General features: G+C 39.0%; 1 protein-coding gene across 1 annotated transcript in view; it reads right to left on the reverse strand.

Annotated features, from left to right (window-relative positions):
• The window catches only part of DNAI3 (dynein axonemal intermediate chain 3), a 68,739-nt gene that overhangs the window by 18,955 nt on the left and 28,601 nt on the right, over nt 1–21,183 (reverse strand). The window contains exons 7-15 of the mRNA XM_036256776.1: nt 19,777–19,967; nt 18,867–18,991; nt 16,585–16,674; nt 13,813–13,899; nt 12,806–12,934; nt 9,213–9,286; nt 5,960–6,104; nt 4,375–4,462; nt 947–952 (exon numbers count right to left, since the gene is read on the reverse strand). Coding sequence (XP_036112669.1) covers nt 947–952; nt 4,375–4,462; nt 5,960–6,104; nt 9,213–9,286; nt 12,806–12,934; nt 13,813–13,899; nt 16,585–16,674; nt 18,867–18,991; nt 19,777–19,967 — 935 coding nt within the window. The remainder of the gene's footprint in view (nt 1–946; nt 953–4,374; nt 4,463–5,959; nt 6,105–9,212; nt 9,287–12,805; nt 12,935–13,812; nt 13,900–16,584; nt 16,675–18,866; nt 18,992–19,776; nt 19,968–21,183) is intronic.

Raw genomic sequence — 21,183 nt, forward strand, 5'->3', positions numbered from 1 at the left:
GATTGTATTATATTATAGCTATAACAATACATGGCACCCAGCCAGTGTGGCTCAGTGATTGAGTGTTGTCCTTTGGACCACGGTTCACTTGTTGGTTTGATTCCCGGTCAGGGCTTATGCCCAGGTTGCAGGCTTGATACTCCAGTAGGGGGCCTGCAGGAGGCAGCTGATGGATGTGTCTCTCTCATCGATGTTTCTCTCTCTCTCTCTCTCCCTTCCTCTCTCTCTAAAAATCAATTAAAATATTTAAAAAAAATACATAGCAAACAGTAAAAGCACAGCTAATCTGTAAGCAGAAATCCAAATGTCATCTGAAATGTCTTTCTTTTTAAAAGTATCTGATGTCACTTTGTTTTAAAACAAAAAACTTTTTATGATCTGAAATCAATATGTTACTTATTGAAACTTTGGAAAAGAGAGAAAAGCATGAGGAAAATTACAAAACGTACCCATTATCATATCTACCAGAGATAACCACTATTAAAATATTGGTATATTTTCTTCTAGTTACTTTTCTGTGTATGTATATTAACAGCTTTTTAAAAATTGGGTTTGTTAATGCTATATCCTACTTTCCTATTCTCTTAAAGGTGTTTTTTGGATACTTTCCCAGGTGACTTACTAGTTTTTAAGAAATGTGATACTAAGTTTTAGGGAAAGATGGTAGAGAAAATATGCTCACAAAACCCTCCTCACCACATCTCAATATACTCCCTGGGTTATATCACCCATGGGAAAACAAACAAACAAAACATAAAACCAACCAACAAACATACAAATGAAAACTAAAATAGGAGAAGAAAATTTCAGCTGTACTAAAAGTATATATTGCATTTCGAAAAATCTTCAGCATAATTCTGGACAAAAGTAAAAAATAATGATCATGACTTAGCAGGTACAGTCAACCAACACTTCCATTGTTTGGGATCTATATGTTTTGAGGGGCCCCTTTCTCCATTAGATAAGACACTAAAAACAAGTATCCAAGTTAAGCCAAACATGGATCCAGATCTTTAATGTGTCAGTCAACGTTTCAGAAATAACTAGGCACATTCAAACACATTGTTCTTATTAAAAGATGTTCATAATACATTTAGCAAGAGCAAAAAGGCACTTTGTATCCATTTAATTTATAAAATTAAAGTCATTAAAATATTTATTTCAAATTCTTCACTCTTATTTCAATGTCCGTTTTTCTTTTTAAAAATAATATATATAAATATATTAGTAGGGTCTCACTTATATGTGGAATCTAAAGAACAATATAAATGAACAAACAAAACAGAAACAGACTCATAGACACAGAGAACAGACTGATGGTTGCCAGGGGGAAGCAGGTGAGGGGACTGGGTGAAAAACGTGAAGGAATTAAATACAGATTGTTAGTTGCAAAATAGTCATAAACATGCAAAGTACAGCATAGAAAATATAATCAATAATATTATAACAACTATGTATGGTGCCAGTTGGGTATTGGAAATGTCAGGGAGCACACTTTGTAAAGTATACGATCATCTGGCCCCTTGCTGTACACCTGAAACTAATACAAAAGAATAAGGAATATAAACTGCAATTGAAAAAAAAATTATAAATAAAATATCTAAAGAAAAAAAAATGTAAGCCATGTTTCAAGTAAAACTAGCTGCAATGGGGTTAAAGACCAAACCTAATAAAGCTGGCATACAAATTGGAAGAAAACATGCGTCTGTTAGTCGAGTAGAACATGTATATCATTTGTAAATAATAACACGTTCACTGGGAGTTGTGCTCAAAACGGTTTCCTGAGGGAGTGCAAGATGAAGAATCGTGGAGCCCTCTGATCTAACCAGGGAACACAAGAGCCCGATCCAGGGTCACGGCGAGGAATGCAGAGGAAGAGGCATACGTGAGATGCGCTGTGAATGACAATGGTCCTGAGCGAGAGACTGGACATGGGGGCCTGAAGAGAGAGTCCTGGGTGATGCAAAATTCTGTTCTGAACAGACTGACTTTGGGGGGAAAGTTGGGTTCAAACCCAGGAGAAGGAGAGAAAGGAGGTGGAGGATTCTCGGCAGCAGTAAAAGAGTAGAGCACATCACCAAACGGAGAGTGTAATGAAAGAAAAGCAGACAGCTGAAGTTAGCATTGGAGGTGTGTTCAGTGATGAGGGCAGCAGGGTAAACGGGACCAGGGAAGAAGACAGAGGAGAGAGACCGAAGTATCAGAAAAATCACAGAAGACAAGAAAGGGGGCTCAGTCGATAGACAGTTTTAAGGTGGTAGCGTCAAAGAGGAGGTGGCCAAAGAAAAACGTTATCATCGACGGTGTTTATTCAGACCTGACCAAAATAACTTGGATATTTATTCAATTCAACGTCGTCCTTTTAGGTTATGGATTTTCCATCACTGAGCAGAGCAGTAACAATAGCAGCGAACTGTTACTGAAGGCTTACCACACGCCAGGCACTGAACTGTGTGCTCACGAACCATTGCTTTCAATCCTCACAATAGCTCAAGGTGGTTAAACATTAATCTTCTGTCAGGAATGAGTCAGCTCAGGCGCTGAGCAGTTAAGTAACCTAGCCAAGATCTCACACCCGGTGGCTAACATTTATTGTGAGTTGATGATGTACTGTTCTTAGAGTTTTACATCTATCAACTCATTTTATTTTCTTAGTACTCTATGAGGCACGTATCTATTTACCCACCCCACCCTCTCCTCCTATTTTCTCCTTTCTCTTTTCGAACAGGTTAAAAAAAAAAAGTAAGTCATAAGATGGTAAAGTAATTTGACTTGGTCAAAACCATATATGGTGGCTTTGGGGTTTAAACCCAAACCATTGCCACATTGCTTATAAGAATATAGCACAGGCTCTGAAGGTTATCCCCAAAGAAGAATTCCAAAATCATTTTCAGGAAAGGTTTCTTCACTGGAGTAAATATAGAATTTAGAGCGGCTACTGCTTAGAAGGGCACTAGGTGAGTGCCTGTGGCCACTAGATGGCAGCCGAGCACCAGACACTGCCGCTGAGCAAGTGAGGTCTGGAGAAGACCCTATGATTCACAGGGAGAACCACTCATACTGTAGGGTCAATAAGCAAAATGTGGCCAAGAGCATATGAGTGTTTTTGAGTCAACAGGTCCAAGTCAGGCCAGAGTAGGTGAACAGCTGTCAGTGTGTCTGAAGGAGACCCAAAATACCATAGTTAGATCTCAAATAAGTCCCGAAAACTGGCTGAAAAGGTAGAAAAGACGTGGTCATGGTGAATGCCTTTAGAGATAAGAGGCATGTGTTAGCAAGATCCATGGCACTACCGAGTGACATTTACTCCTGTCCAGGACCTGTGGAATTGTCTGTAATGTGGATTTCTGGACACTCATAAGGGGACATGGCCAACTAGAGTCTCAGCTGAGAATCTGGAAATGTGTGTCCATTCCCTTCATGAACGGATTGAGCCAAATATGCTTTTCTCCGAGAAACCCAAAAAGTGACCTTGTCTGGAAAGAGAAATTCATTTGATGAAGAATATTCCTGTTTGATGACGTCGGGGGCATGCTTCAAGGTTCTTCATTTTAAGTAGGCACTTCCTTAACGGAGGCAGACACGCACTTGTTACGTATTTTAATGTTTATCCCACCAGAATGTAAACGCCGTGGAAGGAGGGACTTGTCTTTTTCACAGCTATATCCTCAGAGCCTGGCACTTGGCAGAACTTCGATTAATGTTTTGAATAAATACAGATGCATATAACAGTATAAACATTATTCTTCATAAAACTAAAGGATTACAATATTTCTGTAGAACCCTTCTGATCACATTTAGCATTATGCATCTATTCCATGGTGCTAGCAGTGCCTACACTAAAAGGAAGAACAATGTCCTTAAAGGGGAGAAAAAGGCATCTGCCTTCAGAAAGGGTACCATATTTAGGCAGTCTTCAGAAAGACCTAAACTAGGAGTCTCATACTGGTAAAGAAATGAAGGATCAACAGAAATTACACCAGTTTCGGGACATTCAAGTTCACATACATTTGTTTAAAAAAAAAAAAGTCTTATCTCATAATGAATTTTTAAAAACACATGTGAGAGAAACTTCTGCTGTGGCTAAAATGAAGCAATTAGCGCTGGACTTATGCTCTCTCACCGGAAACAGGCAAACCACATAAAATTATAGTCTTTTTGAAAAAAATTGGACATTAGACCACAGAGGACATTAATCCCTGAGAGATGGTAGAAAAAAAGAGATGGTATTTTTACACCTAATATCAATGTTTAGAAACGGTTTGCATCATATTTATGCAATTGCATATCCGTTGCTCGAAGGTGGGTACACTCAGAGGTTAGCCACTAACACTCAAACTATCAAGTGCTTTTTTAATAAACAAAGGCAGTTACCTTGTGTTCTGAAAAGGACATAGTCTTCATTCAGGCTTATCCTGGTTGAGCAGTGGTCTAAACTTGTATCACCTCTAGATAGTTTTAGCTTTTGGGAGAACATAAAAGAAAGATTATTTTCATATATTCTTACATTATTCTTTTCCCTTCTGCCCCCAGATAGTTGTTTTCCACCTCCCTGTCTTTCTCCCTTCTCCCTAAGATTTCTCGTTGCTTTTCCCCATGGACAGCACCTCAACCAGTTTCTAAAACCATGCTACTCAAGGGAACTCATCTGAGGGCTCATTTCCAAATCCCAAAGTCTTATGTGTCTTGTAATTTCTGAAAATGTTTTGTATTCTATTTCATAACACGTCCTTATTGGCTTTAATATAAAACAATGGCTCATTCTCCTGTTTCCTAAATCTTGCAGTTCAACAAAGCTCCAGAAATATGTGCAGGGACATTTCATCTACCTGGCGCTGCCGAGTCCCCTTGGAGGGACACACATGCCCCTGAGTTCAAGGAGTGGCCTGGGGTCTGCACCATAATGGAAAATGGTCACACTTTACCTTCCCCCTCATGGCTCTCTGCCCGCTGTCCTCCGTCAGGGTGTCTGTCCCCATGCTACACAATTATTCTCAGGTGAGTTTTTGTTTGCTTCTTTCTTTTCAAACTAGTTCAAGTTTAGTAGTTCCTAGTCCAGAAAGATTTCTAATCCTCTGTTTATAATTTCTAATCCCAGTTACTTCAGGAAAATTCTCACCCCTTCATGCTCGCTCTTTTATTGGAAACAAATACAAAATAATGTAATTTTACTGATACTTACAAATAAAATTTTAAACAATTTTAAGAGTGGAATTAGACTTAGACATTCCAAAGAAAGAGAGCCATCAACATCAACGGTCCATTTATGCTTCCAGACACAACCCACTATAGCTGTGTCTTTCTTAAATTAAAATTGCTTTACTTTTCTTTTTTTAAAAAATTTTATTGATTGGTTTTTGAGAGAGAGAGAGAGATTTTGTTGTTCCACTTATTGATGCACACATTGGTTGATTCTTGTATGAGCTCTGACTGGGGATTGAACCCCCAACCTTGGCATACCAGGATGATGCTCTAACCAACTGAGCTACTCGGCCAGGACATTAAATTAAAATTGCTTTTCCTGAAGCTCTGCTACTCAAGATAATTACAAATAATTTCTTTTCAATTACTTTACAATTTTGTTTGGTCATAAGTATTACAATATTGTTCCCTACTATTGATATGTGCAAACTATTCAGAATAATAGTGACGAAATTAGCTTTCTTGGGCTAACCTGGGATGGTACCCATCTTCAAGTAACTGATATACAATTGAATAATTATTATTCAAAGTGTTTCTACATTCTGGCTTGCTTACACATGAACAAATATTAATTTCAAGTGACAATAATTGTGATTTTGGCTTGATGTAATCAGGCATCATAATAATCAAGGAATTTATTGGATGAATGAATACATGCATTGTAAAGTTCTGTGTTAATTTGAGCTGTTCTACTTTTACAGTGTATGTCTATGTATATAAATTATATAATATATGGAATAAATCCTATGTTACTTACCTTAGAGAGAGGTTTCCAGGAGAGATCTAGATGCAAAAAAGTAGGTGGTATGTCAGAAGGAATTTCAATACTTTCTTCTTTCTTTTTTTCTGTTGGTTGAGGGGTTGCAGTTTTCTGTTGTCTGATGTCCCAAAAACATACTGTGCTTTAAAGAAAGTTTACATTTTATTATTTTTGTTAAGTACAAATAAGAGGTGTAACCTCAAGACGAGTATTCTTGCTGCTACACATTAGCAATGTGATCCTGGTTATATTTTAGTATCTCTGAAAGTTAGATTTTATCCAATAAAATTATTTTTCATTTATATTTTAGAGAATTATACAGTTCATATGGTTATTTAATAATTTTGCTGGTCTTTAGACTAATATTATCAAAAATGACTATTGAGTTAGGAGATTGACATAATCGTGTTTTTTTTAGAGCAGCCTTTTGAAAATATAACTCATATACAAAAATCCATCCATTTAAAATGCAGAATTTAGTGGTTTTCAATATAGTCGCAGGGTGAGGCAACCATCACCAATTCAGTTTGAGAAGGTTTTTATCACCTCCAAAAGAAATCCTGTGCAGATCAGCAGTCACTCCCATTCATACATACAGTGAAAACACCACATACATGGATGGAGTTGGATTTAACGTGCGTTTTACATAGTAGGCATCCATGAAGTGTTACTTCTCTTATTTCCCCTTCCTCACAGGTTGATTATGAGATAATGTGTGTGAAAATTATTTATAAGTTCCACACATATAGAGTGTTATTTTTAGTGCAATTAACTTAGTAAAATATTTATAATAAAACTTGTACACTGCTGTAGTATATAGGATCTTTGTATTAATTATATGAAAACCACAAAAAGTCTGTCATATTAGCTCCATGGTTTCTATCACTGAGGTTATGAGTAACCTGATTTAAGATATTATTAAAGATATTGATATATATATGTATTTAGATAAATAGATGATAACTAAAGAGTAACAAAACTTATGTTCATTTATGTGAACTATTTAATTAATACTAATAATTTATTCATCTTAATGAATAGTTAAAAATAAATTAATTAAATTAATTTTGATAACATTATTAAAATTTAAATTAAGAAATTATTAAAATGAAAACTTACTAAAAATAGCAATACTTTTTTGTGTTGTAAAAACATAAATCCTTGGGAGAGTACCACAAATGATGAAATAAAATCTATTTAAAAATAGAATTATAGTTGAGTTAAAACTTTCAAAATTGCATAGCTCTTCTTGAATCTCATTTATGCCATTAATTTGCAGTTTTTTGTGAAACGGTTATGCTAAATACATAAAATTTCAGTTGAACTTTCCGTATAAATCAGTCACACATTCTTAATGAATGGAACCGTATATTATAACACCTTCAGCATGGCTGAAGTATAAAGGTTAGGACTAATGAGTTTTCCAGGTAACTAAAAGTTAGCTTTTCTAAATGTATTAACTTTTTCTTTTTACTTTAACAACCTTTGAAGGAACTATTCTTAGAATATTTCTAAATTCAAGGGCCGTCATTACAAACGACAAAGATCTGTATGTTTAATATAGAACAGGCAATATTTTTAGTCTGCTCAGTATTTCTAAATGTTTTCCAGGACTACTGAAGAACAGTATAGCTCTGCATTTGTGGTTTACACCATAAGCATTTTTCCATTAAATAATATATTTTAATTGCGGCATAATATTCCATGTGGTCCTATAGATGCCATGTATTGCTTTTGCCTGGAGAATAAGTACTTTCTCCCCACCCATTTTTTAGCGAAAGCATTCTAATTGTTTGCAGGGAACGGCTTCTTTCCTACTGGATGCAGTCAAGTTGGAACTGTCACTCAAGGTGCTCTGCCATTCCTTCCCTGCCGCAGGGGTGAGTTCATAATGTAATAGAAGTCAGACTCTCTGGTGACACAAAGGTTGGAACTGATTCATTCATAATGAAGGGGTTGGCCATTTATTTACTCCTGCTATCCAAATCCCCAGGGCTTTTTCTGAGGCCTGAGTAAGCTCTTCCTTTTATTTAGCAACATCATTACCTACTAGCTATGATATAATGATTTTGTGTGTGTGTGTGTGTATGTATATATATTTATATATATCACCATATATAGCAAGCTTTACCTTCAGAGCCTTATTTCCTTTATCCATAAGTATTTTTCAGGGTTGTTGTCAATATGAAAAAGGTTAATCTATTAAAGCACCTAGTAGAGCTTCGGCATAAACTTCTAATAAATGTATTTCTAATACATTTATTTTGTCCCCGTAAATTAGCCATGGTCAATTTCTGTTGCTTGCAATCACAGAACCTTACCCAATACATGGCCATGGGATTAATCGTGTCTTTCCCACCCCTGGCCCATGCTAATGTTGCTCATGCCTTCACCTGCCACAGCAGCTTCTTCTGCTGTCAGAGCCTATGGCTTGAGGTGTCATTGTTGCTACTGTGGTCAAAGGTATTTGGAATGGTCAAATCTTGCCAGTATTTGGATGCTAGATAATACTGTTACTCTTCATATTTCCCATTTCATTATGAACTTTGAGTTCTATAAATGGGGAGATGCAATTTTTAAAATAAACGTTCTTCGACATAGTTACCAAATTTTTTATAAAAACACTTTTTATCAAGATGCAATAAAAATATAAAACTCTCACTTTTTGTAAGATACAATTAAATGAAAACAACCCAAAATGCAAATTTCCAAATATGAGAATGTGAGGAAGCAAAATAACTTTGGATCACATTATATAACAGTATAAATCATGAAACCTAGTTAATTCTTTTTTTTTTTTTTTTTTTTTATCCTCACCCGAGGATATTTTTCAATTTTTTTGTACAGCTAGAGTGGGAGGGAGAGAGAGGAAGGGAGAGAGAGAGAGAAACATTGATGTGAAGGGACACATCGAGTGGCTGCCACCCACACAACCAACCAGGGCCGGGGACAAACTGCAACCAAAGTACATGCCCTTAGCGGGAACCGAACCCAGGTCTCTCCGGACCGCAGGCCAACGCTTTAACCGCTGAGCCAAACTGGCCAGGGCCCTAGTTAATTTTTTTTACAACATATTTGTATCTATAAAACAATATTTTTAACCAGCAACAATCTATAATATTCTTTCCTTCAGTTATATAAAGTTTAATGACTATAATAGAGATTACTTAAGGAACAACAATTTTAGAAACACCTAAGAAAGAATACATTGCATGAAAACATATTCGGTAACATTTAAGATAAGACATACCAATCTGCAGAGCAGGTGACAAGTTGACAGCATATCCCACTTCGATTCTCAAAGACGGAACCCATTCTGTTAATCTATTTAAAAAAGGCAGAAGTAAGTTCTATGTACTTAGAACAGTAATGACTTCTTTCTCATAGCTTTTTACATTTTTAATTTTTTCTTGTTTTAATTTTTTTTCCTTTATTGATTTTAGAGAGAAAGGAAGGGAGAGGTAGAGAGAGATGGAAACATTGGTGAAAGAGAGCATCAACTGGCCACCTCCTGCATGCCCCTCATTGGGGATTTGGCCCACAACCTGGCATGTGCCCTGACTCGGAATTGAACTGGAGACCACTTGGTCAACGCTCCACCACTGAGCCACACTGGCCGGGCCTTTGTTTTAAAAATTTTAAAGGAGCATAACACTATCACAGAAATTCACAAAATAGAAGATTTTAAAATCAAATAAAATTCTGCCATATACTTTCCAGTCTTTTTTCACAGAAACATTTTTATGTAATTTTAATGAGTATGCATATAAATTTATATCCTGAGATTATAATTCAATGCTTACCTGAATCATTCTAATAGTTTTATAAAATAGATGGCATATCATAATCTCATTATCCATTATTATTAGAAATGTAGGCTCTTTCTGTTTTTCATTATTATTTCCGGAGCTAAGCACAGGAGCTTTAATAAGATAGTTAAGCAGTAAAATCAAGAGAAAAGAGGTTTTGTGTTAAATTAGACACCAACAGCATGCAGTGAATGTTATGGAACCTACATTTTGGTTTTTTTTAATCCTCACTCGAGGATTTTTTCCCATTGATTTTTAGAGAGAATGGAAGAGAGGGAGGGAGAGAGTGGGAGAGAGAGAGAGAGTGAGGGAGAGAGAAACATCAATGTGAGAGAGACACATTGATTGGTTGCTTCCCATATGCGCCCTGATGGGGTCAGGATTTAATTTGCAACCCAGATTCATGCCCTTGACTGGGAATCAAACCCAAGACCCTTTGGTACCTGGGCTGACACTCTAATCGCTGAGCCACAGGGGCCAGGGCAGAACCTACACTTTGAGTCAGCCATGGCACGGAGCTGCTAGCACACAGACAATTCCAAGGAGGAGTAATGCTCCTCAGGGTCCTGGAAGGTCCAAAATTCCAGCCAGTTAGCTCTCAAATGAGGTGAAAAGTTTGCGGGCAACGCGTGAAGGTGCCGCTCTCAAATCAATAGGGAAACACAGCTTTCTCCAATTCTCCACCCTCCTGGTAGTACTGAGGGGCGAGACGGCAGAAATGGGGTTCTGGCAGCAAGTGAGCGGGGCAGTGGGGGAGGATGAGCACGGGTAAGGCCTGTTGGCATCGCAGGAGCTCAGACCCTGGAAACCTGGCCGGCACTGCTGTGGCCGACCGGGTTCAGTTTCAGTAACAGCTGCCAAACTCCCCTCACCTCGGATAAATAATCCAGAACCCATCCTGCCTCTCCTTCTAATGCGCTTCCCTGGTTGTAGAGGGTGTGAGACTCCAGAGACCTACTTGCTTTGGGGTTTGATGCTTTAATTATTTAGAAAACATGATAAAGGTCTGGCAAATAGGTTTTAAAATCAAATACAGTTCCACATCGTATTTTTTTCCAGTCGTCTTTGATGGGTACACTTTGGCATGCTTTGTCAGGGTGTGCATGTAATTTTGTATCTTGAGACACAAATTGCATTATTTTTTTGTATGAATTCCTAAAATATGAACCACTGGTCAAAGCTGGAAATTTTAGATGCTTTAAGAATCACACCGATTAATTGTATTCTAAAAGTTTTATGTTGGAACCAACAATGCTGGAGTTCATTGGCTGCACCATCTTACTGTTTCTAGGACAGGGTATGAATTAAAATTTTTATTCAGATATTAAATAGGTCCAAAATAGTATATTATTGTTGCTCTATTATTAATTTTTTTATGTTAGGAAGGCTAAATGATTTTCATGTTTATATTCTAATTGTTTTTAGGTTAGTATTTATCTTTTGCTTATTTACTGGAACTTTTGTATTATTTACCACATTCGGGACAAATATTTTCCTTCATTTTTGTTATTTGCTCTTTATTTATTTAGTTTTTAAAAATAGTTTTTATTGATTTTTTTTTTTTTAAAGAGAAAGAAAGGGAGAAGAAAAAAACATCAACGTGAGAGCATAACATCAATCAGCTGCCTCTCTCCCATATGCCCCCCCAGTGGGGATTGAACCTGCAACCCAGGCTTGTGCCCTGACTGTGAATGGAACCAGCAACTTTTTGGTGCAGGGGACGACACCCAGCCAATAGAACCACATGGGCCAGGCCGCTCTTTATTATTTATTTATTTATTTAATCCTCACCTGAGGACATTTTTTTATTTTTATTTATCTTCAGATAGAGTAGGAGGGAGGGAGGAAGAAAGAGAGAGAAAAAAAATCAATGCAAGAGACACATTGAGTGGTTGCCACCCACACGACCCTAACCGGGGGCAATGGACAAACTGCAATCGAGGTTCGTGTGCTTAGTGGGAACTGAACCCGGGACTCTCTGGTCGTAGGGCTGACGGCTCTATCCGCTGAGCCGAACTGGCCAGGGCTCCTCTTTATTTTTTAATTGACACATTTACATGTATGCTTTGAATTTCTTTCAACATGAATTAGTTTAGAAAACTATCTCCATTCCAGAAATATGATATTTTATTCTGATTTGTTGTAATTTTCCTGTGATGTCATTTTTATTTAAATTTATAATCATTTGAATTGTGTGTGTGGTGTGAGTTAAAAATCCTTCTCTTGGGTTGTAACTTCCATTACCACATGTTGAAACTTTTATATATAACAGAAACTATAGCTGGGCCATTTCTTTTGGTCCAGTTTAACTTTTCAAAGTATTGCTGCTTTGCATAATCCATTTGAATACTTTAAAGAGCTAATCACCTTTCATAGCTATAATTTTTCAGATATTCATTTATAGTCTCACTTGTTAGTTCTTCAAAGTACACAGAAGATCTTTAGTGTCCTTACGTGAAACATTCGGGGACCTTGCCAGTTTCCAAATTCACAAAAATGACTTTGTGAGTCAAGTACACAATTGCAGGGCTGAACTGCGGTGCCGGTGCTGGGTGGTCAGCGGGACTCGCCCACTGCCCAGTGAGTGTTCGCCTCCCCAGCCCCTAGGCTCACTCCGTCCGAGACCGCCTTGGTGAAACGACATATTTCTAAATGGCACAGACTGTCAGAGCTGCCTGCTCCAAACAGCTGACGTTACAAACTTGAAATCCGCAAAGGCTAAGGGTGTAGAGTACTTACACTCTGCTTCTACATACCAAACCCTCATCTTCTCTATTATTGCATTATATCAGTGCTGACACCGCCTATATTTTTTAGTGCTTTTTAAACCACGGAAATTGAATCATTGGCCTTACTCTCATCCCCAAGTCAGATATGGATCTGGTAACAGGGACACAACTGTTTGGTACCTAGTTCTTGGTTATTTCACAATTTAAGTGTAAATGGATTATTGACTTGAAACATCCTCTTTGGACAAAATCTTCCAAACATTTTTAATCCAACAGAAGAAAACTATGAAGCCACCGAGACTCACCTCAAATGTGTTAGGCAGCCAGTGTATATCTGTAATCACTTTCTTATGTCCATTTTCTATGGAGGAGACTGCGCAGTGTCTGATATACATCGCTTCTTTATTAATGTCTGGTTCAAGGAGAAACATGGGCTGGAAAAGCGTTAAAAGTTTAGGTGCTAACTTCAGAGAGCTGATGAACAAACTCATACTTCACTCATCATGCCAATAAAAATTAAGACTTGGAGAAATACCAGTTCAAAGAAAAACAGAAATTAGTGTTTCTATGTACATATGTTTAGGTATAAGATTATACACTTTCCCCCTTCAGTTTAGTCTAAGATTCTCTCTCTAAATTTAACAGAAATTGTTGACTTGCGCCCTAAAGAGTCAACGAGGTCCCACTTTTGAAGGAGTGTTCCTTGGTGTGCACAGAAGGCCACATCTCTCTGCTTCTTGGTGAGAGACCTGTGATGTTCGGGTTGAAGAACGGGGGTGGACATGTGCAAATGGTGGGTACATATCGAGGCAGGAGCTCAGGGAGCTTTCCCCAACCCTCTGGGTAGAATCCACAGCTTCACAAAATCTTTGTGTGTTATTATTCCCTTCATTTCACACATGAGAAAATGGATGTTTGCTGAGGTGGGGGAAATGTCCAAACTCACAGGACTATGACCCAGATCCTGGGTACTCGGCCTTCTGTCCAGTGATCCTTTAACGATATCACTTTAGAAAACTCACCTGGCTCCTTGATTTTATTTAATGGCAATAACAACAAAAAAAGAACTTAACAGCCCAGGATAGATGGTGCACCCTGTTTTGTGGTGTTTTTAATCAAGGGCCTACATAAAAGGGATTCAGAACAATGTTCAAAGCAAATGTGAAGGTTTGGGGAATAGCACTGACCCCCCCACCCCCACCCCCCAGCCTCTTGAGTCTTTGTTTAACTTGGCAACTCTGTTATGTACTTTTGATAAACTCCTGAATGGGGGGAAAAAAACTTGCAAGAGGAAAAATTATAAAAAGATAACCTTGAGTGTGGCTTTTTTACTTCTACTGCTGCCGGTCTTTATGTGTTCTATGCGGTCGACATGTCTGGTAATGTCCCACAAGACAATCTGAAACAGAAATAAATGTTATTACATATTTTCAAGAGTAAAGATTAAAAAAAAATAGATACGTATTAGTACGCACTTGAATAAGTCAGTCACCTTGAGGGATAAGCAAATTTAGATTATATTTTATGGAAGGCAGAAACTTTTAAAGCTAATATGAAAAAAAAAAGATTTCCGGGCAGCCGCAGCCACTGAGGAACGGCAGCCGTGGCTCTGAGCTACCCGATGGCCGTGGGCCTCAACAAGGGCCACAGGGTGACGAAGAGCGTGAGCAAGCCAAGGCACAGCCGCCGAGGGCGCCTCACCAAGCACACCGAGTTCCTGTGGGACACGATCCGAGAGGTGTGTGGCTTTGCCCCTATGAGCGGTGTGCCATGGAGCTGCTCAAGGTCTCTAAGGACAAGAGGGTCCTGAAATTCATCGAGGAAAGGGACACACATCCGTGCCAAGAGGAAGAGAGAGGAGCTGAGCAATGTCCTTGCAGCCATGAGGAAGGCAGCAGCCAAGAAGGACTGAGCCCCATCACGTGTAATAAAATCTGTTCAGGAAAAAAAAAAAAAAAAAGATTTCCGTCTGGCTGGTGTGGCTCAGTGGTTGAGCGTCGACCCATGCACCAGGAGGTTGCTGGTTTAAATCCCGGTCAGGGCACATGCCCAGGTTGTGGGCCCGATCCCCATTGGGGGCATGCAGGAGGCGGGCAATCGATGTTCTCTCTCATCCATGTTTCTATCTCTCTCTCTCCCTCTCCCTTCTTTTCTCTCTAAAATCAATAAAGGGAAAAAAAAAAATTTCCTTCTCTAGCTTGAAAAGTTGCTGCCTTACATAAAATATAGGCTAAATTTGATTATCTCTCAAGGTGATTGACTTATCCAAGTGCATATCAATACAAATAGTTTTTTCGACACAGACAGCAGACTGGGGAAGGCAGGAGCGGGGTGAGAGCGGGTAGGAGGGGGTGAATGGGGGAAAAAGGGAGACATCTGTAATACTTTTAACAATAAAAAATAAAATAAAGTACTGCAAACACACACACAAAATTTTTAAATAAAAGAGAATGTTTTCTTCTCTATAAAAATATTTTCAACACTTTGATTTTGTACGTGTTAATAAATGCCAGTAATTTTTAAAATCCAAGGTAAATGTCATGCAGTTCCCCTCCTCTTTGGGAAGCGGTCACCTTCTGTTTGGGGAATGTGCTATGATTGTGGGGACAGCTGTTTTAAACCCAGAAGACAATGGCTTGTTCTCCAGAATTAAATACAAATACTCAATTGTCCAAAAAGTCTAAGAAATGATGATTTCTATTTAATTGGATATTATGGCCAACTCCAAATCTGCATATACATGAATCATTTCTTTAAAAAATCAGAATAAAGTAGAATATGTAACACTAAATTAATTTTTTATTATTAAAAGTCATTTCAGTGTACTAAAACATTAACAAAATGTCCTGACACTTTTTTCCTAAAAAAACACACAAAAAAACCCAAAAACCTAAAACTGAAACAAAGTTGTATTACCTTCATAGTGAGTAAAAAAGGCATTTCAGGATTTGCAGGGCTTGAGGGATCATTGTGACCACCAGTTATTGTTGAACAAAACCGAGGGAGATGTTTTGTTTTCCTGGATGCTTTTTGTTCTGGATAAATGGGCATGGGTGCTGCAGACATTAAATTTCAACACAAAGAAGTTTTCCCAGTCACACCAAAAAAGATCACATCTCCTTGTAATGACCAAATTCACTGGATCACAGTGAATTTAAACTTTGACTACAAAATAGCTTTACGATTTTTGTTTTTCTTTCTTGGAGAAACAGGCAAATGGAGGATAGGGTCTAAATTTTTTTTTTTTTTTTTTTTTTTTTTTTATCCTCACCCGAGGACATTTTTCCATTTTTTTTGTACAGATAGAGTGGGAGGGAGAGAGAGGAAGGGAGAAAGAGAGAGAAACATCGACGTGAAGGGACACATCGAGTGGCTGCCACCCGCACGACCAACCAGGGCCGGGGACAAACTGCAACCGAAGTACGTGCCCTTAGCGGGAACTGAACCCGGGTCTCTCCAGACCGCAGGCCGACGCTCTAACCGCTGAGCCAAACTGACCAGGGCAGTATAGGGTCTAAATTTTATATAAATTAGATAACAAAGGATAAAAAGAAAAAAACCAAACATGGTGTTAAAATGATGCACACACAAATTCAACAATATAGGTGTGCTTTCAAGTGAATTTCTGTTTACATTCTGTATCAACTTCTAAATCCTATGTCTAGGAAAATTTCAAGAGGCCTCTTGACAAAGGGGTATTGATGCTTTTGTGGATTTTGTTCTTCTGTGAAATCTAGTACAATGGGTGATTCTGTGTCAGCAATACAAATAGATTTGACCTGGTTTTGTTCCAACTATCATGACTGTATTACCCTGTGGACACCTCGAGCCCGACACCACATCTAACACATACTTATTTACTTACCTACAGCAGGCAGGTTTTTTAAAAAACAATTTTTTTTTTACATTCCCATCTCCCAACCCCTTAACACATCTTTATTCCCCAGTTGCCGGCAGACAACTGACACACCTTCCTTCTGCTCAGTTGACTTTTTAAGTTCAAAAACCTACCAGTCACAATGTCTTTATTACAGAATGTTATCTAAATTAATAAATAGCTAAAAAAAAAAAAATCCTTATGTACCTGCCCATTGATGCAGCCTCCAGCGATAATGTTAGGGTCAGATGGACAGAACTTGAAGCAGAAAATGTCCTCTGGGCTCTCCAGCATTAACTAGAGTAAACCCCACAAATTCAAGAGAGTGAGAAAACCTATTAAGGTCATGGCTGGAAAATAAAATTAAGACAGTCAAAAGTCTAATTTTATAGCTAGAAGAAACATGTGCAGAGAGTCCATTCCCAGAATTCTACCTCTGAATTCGAAGCTGCTTCCGTTGAGTTTTATTGTGGACATTAGCTATATGTACGAGAGAAGGTTATGTTTTCAGCCGGACCAGGTCCACCCTCCCCCATGGTCCGTGGGTCATTGTTGGGATATCTTATAATTTTTCATAAGCAAAAGGACTGTGAAATCAACGTTTTTTGAAAAATGTGGAAAGCAAGCTCTGGGACAGCAGGATTTGTCTGTTTTTTTCCCTGCTGTGTACCTAGCCTGGCACATAGTGAGCACGCAAAAGTAAAGTATGTTCTATAAGAGCAGGTTGAAGGTATTTCCAGAGCTGACATTACACAGTCTAAAATAATACAGAACCCAGCAGGTAAACACATTCAAGTGCTAGTAGGGTATGGAGGAACCTCTGCAAGGAGTACAGCAGTGTGAAGGAATAGGTATGCCAACCATAGGTAGCCCTGGCACTACGGGGTTACCACCAAGCAAAACACTTGCCTGGTTACTGTTCTTCTGTAAACCTAACTACCCAAAATAGAAGCCCCAAGGCCACTGGTTTGCCATTACTGAGCTAGAGATTGCAAACTAGAATTGGGCTTACTTATAATACGCAGTTAATTTGGTAATATGGATTCTAGAGAAACCTCTACTTTTGAAAATAAAATCTTTTCATACTTTCCTATAGTTTTTATTAGAACAAAGACAAAATAAATCATTTGCATTATTTCTTCAAGAAATTATTTGGTTGTCTTTTTAAAGCTATTCTTCAAAATAGAGGAGAGTCTTTCCTCTTGCTTTTTGCCTAGGAGTTCAGGCACACTTCCATGTCTTGTATTGCAGAGTACCTCTACACCACTCGAAAATTATAGAAAACCCCACCAAGAGAATGGCACCGTTTCTGTGGTAAGTAGGCTGATAAATAACTAGCGAGCTATCATTTTGATCTCTGAGTCTATAATAATTAAAGTATCTAGACTCTCTTACAGAAAAACGGCCTTAACTCAGACGAATTAAGGGAGGAGGAAGAAGAGGCTAGGATTTATTAGGGAAAGCCTTAATTATACAATACTTTATAGAAATAAATTATTACACTTAAGTACATTGAAAAAATTTCATCTAACTTTCTTCCTAAGCAGAACTCTTCTTGAACAGATATTGGAAATAGAACCGTATGGGGCAAGCTTAGCCTTCAGCCTTATTTTATTTGGATTGACACGTGTTTTGGTTAGGCTTCAGTCGGTACTTTTGTGTGTTTTTGTTTGGCTTTAGAATAGCTGTTTAAAGATTTGGAGATTTCACACGAAGTTCCCAATTGCTGGATTCTCTTGACAAGCGGGACTACCTGACAATAAGAAAACTGAAGAGTAGCTGTCCTCACAGATGGGATGTGCACTCTCTACGGCCACAGTCCCTACTGCTCCCCATTGCATCCCCACATACTCAACTTTCTTTTTTTAAAATAATTTTTTCCCCTTTATTGATTTTAGAGAAAGAGGAAGGGAGAGGGAGAGAGAGATAGAAGCATGGATGAGAGGGAACATTGACTGGCTGCCTCCTGCACGTCCCCCACTGGGGACTTGGCCCACAACCTGGGCATGTGCTCTGAACTGGAATCAAACAGGCAACCTCTTGGTGCATGGGTCAACGATCAACCACAGAGCCACACGGGCTAGTCTCCCACACACTCATCTTTACATCATTACCACCATCTACTGGTGATCCTTGAAATTGAGGAAATTTGAGTGAAACTAAAATCTATTTGCATTTGAACGATTAATATTGAAATAAAGCCCATAGGATAGCTTGCTCTTTAAAATTGGTTGAATGTTCCTCTTACAATCTTATTTAAAAAAATAGCATTGATTTGTTCAATGAACTTTCTCAATAAACAAAGTGTAAACTTTCGTTTCGCTCAAATTGAATGATCACAAATTCTGAATTGAAGACAGCCTGACTTTATAAGGGTTTATTTACAACATTAAGTGATTATGAAGCACTTTGCAATTAAAAGAGCTAAAAGAAATATGTGAAAGTAATATTTAAAACTTTTAGACTACGAGATGACTCTCCTTCATTACCTGAGGATGTATGGGATCAGAGAAGCTCCAGAAAAGAATCAGTGATGGTTGCAGCAATAATTTACCAGAAAAGTGAACTCTCTCTTCAAAGGAGAGTCGCATGGCCACCGACACAACTATTAGCCCTGATTGAGACACAATTAAGATGAAGATCTGAAGCAACTGTACATGGTAAAGTGTCTGTAGGTTTTGCTTTTTCTACATAGTCATTGTTCATATCCTTTTGGATGACACTTGAGTAAAACAAGTCTACAGGAGACCAAGAGTTTTCTTAGTGCGTCGCTGTTCAGTTTGCTTGCCAGCAGCCATGTGGCGCTTATTTAGCACTTGACATGCGCCTGGTCCACACTGAGATGTACTGGTAGTATAAAATGAACATTGGACTTTGAAGATTTAGTAAAAAAAAAAAAAATGTGTGTGTGTGTGTGAGGAAAGGGCCAGTGTTGGGGATGGGAGGAGGAAGAACCAGGGTAAGAACCTCTCTCTCTGAAGTCCCAGCTTCACATACTTCTACCTGCCGTGGCTGCTGAGAGCTGTAGAGGGAGGAGGTGCAGCTCCTCTCTTGTCCAGTATCAGAGAGGCAGTGTCAAGGGGAATAAAGTTCGCCTTGGGGGTCCAACGGGCCTGAGTCAGATTCAGATTCGGCATTGCACCAGCTGGATGACCTGAGCCAGTCACTTCCCTGAACTGAGCTTTGTCCCCTCCTTGTAAAGTAGAGGTCACAGTAGGATCCCAGAGTTACTGGCAGGACACACGACTGAGAGAAGGTGTGGGAAGAAGGTGCTTAGCAGGTGCCTGGCACTCAGCAAACAGAAGTTGTCTTATTGAAATTGAGCTCATTTTCAATGTTATACGTAAAAGCAACGAACTCTTTCAATCTCAAAGGGAATCACATTCTTTCCCATCTCACCATAGATATCCGGATGCCAGGAGACACAGGTGATCATTTTCTCCGTTAGGTTATGAAGGTCGGTAAAGGACTGGTATTCCTTCAGGTGGGTATCGGTCTTGTCCCCAAAGGTGCCTTCTTCTTCTGCTAGACATTTCCAGTCATCAATAAATGTGTTCGTGATTTCATTTTGTTGCAGGGCTATTTCAACACTATTTTGTAAAAAAGAAGATAATAGCAATGAAGACATTGGACTTTAGTATTCAATGATATGCTTTCAGTAGCTCTTCCTGCTTCATTTATAACAAAAGAAGAATATATTCTCAATTATATTTGGTAACTAAGGACCGACCATGTGGAATAAATGACGCGAGGACTCAGGAGAAAAGCAGTGTGCTACTCAGAACTCCTAAGAACGTGCTGTCCAGCTCCCAGGATGTGGTTCGCAGGCAGCCTCTGGCACCTTCACCACCTGCCTTGGTTCTCAGGCCAGTGAGCATGGCAGCTGTGAGAACACCAGGGCCCCCAGTTCTTCCTGCAGCACGACTCCTCCAATAGGCCACCTTCACCCTGCAGCTCGATGAGGAAGAACATCGATTGGCCGCCTCCTGCACGCCCCCCACTGGGGATCTGGCCCACAACCTGGGCATGTGCCCTGACCGAGAATTGAACCGACAACCTCTTGATGCATGGGTCGACGCTCAACAACTATGTCACACCGGCTGGATTAAATATGTTTTTATTGATTATTTATTTATTTACTTATTTATTTAATCCTTACCTGAGTGTGTGTGTGTGTGTGTGTGTGTGTGTGTGTGTATATACATATATTTTTTGCATTTATTTTCAGATAGAGCCAGAGGAAGAGAGGGAGGAAGAGAGAGAGAGTGAAACATCTATGTGAGAGAGATACATTGAGTGGATGCCACCCACACGACCCCAACCGGGGCCAGGGACAAACTGCAACTGAGGTATGTGCCCTTAGTGGGAACCGAACCCAGGACTCTCTGGTCCACGGGCCGACACTCTTACCGCTGAGTCAAACCAGCCAAGGTTGTTTTTATTGATTTTTCAGAGACAAAGGGAGAGAGAGATAGAAACACTGATGGTCTGCTCCTGCACGCCCCCTACTGGGGATCGAGCACCCAACCCCGGGCATGTGCCCTGACTGGAATTGAATCGGGACCTCTCAGTCCATGGAAGGACGTTCAATTCACTGAGACACACCAGCCAGGGAGCCAGTGCTATTTTAATTCCTGTGCCAATTTCCTCTTTCTTCGTATAGTTCTGGCATCTCCTTCCCACATCTCAGGGAAGGAGTTATACTCGTCTCTCCATAAGCATGGCAGTTGAAAAGGAAGAACAAAACTCCAGGACTAAAGATAATATACAATGTGGATAAATGAGAATAGGCCAAAGGCCACTTAG

The sequence above is a fragment of the Molossus molossus genome, unplaced genomic scaffold (genome assembly GCF_014108415.1).
Source record: "Molossus molossus isolate mMolMol1 unplaced genomic scaffold, mMolMol1.p scaffold_m16_p_12, whole genome shotgun sequence".
In the NCBI taxonomy this organism is placed as follows: domain Eukaryota; kingdom Metazoa; phylum Chordata; class Mammalia; order Chiroptera; family Molossidae; genus Molossus; species Molossus molossus.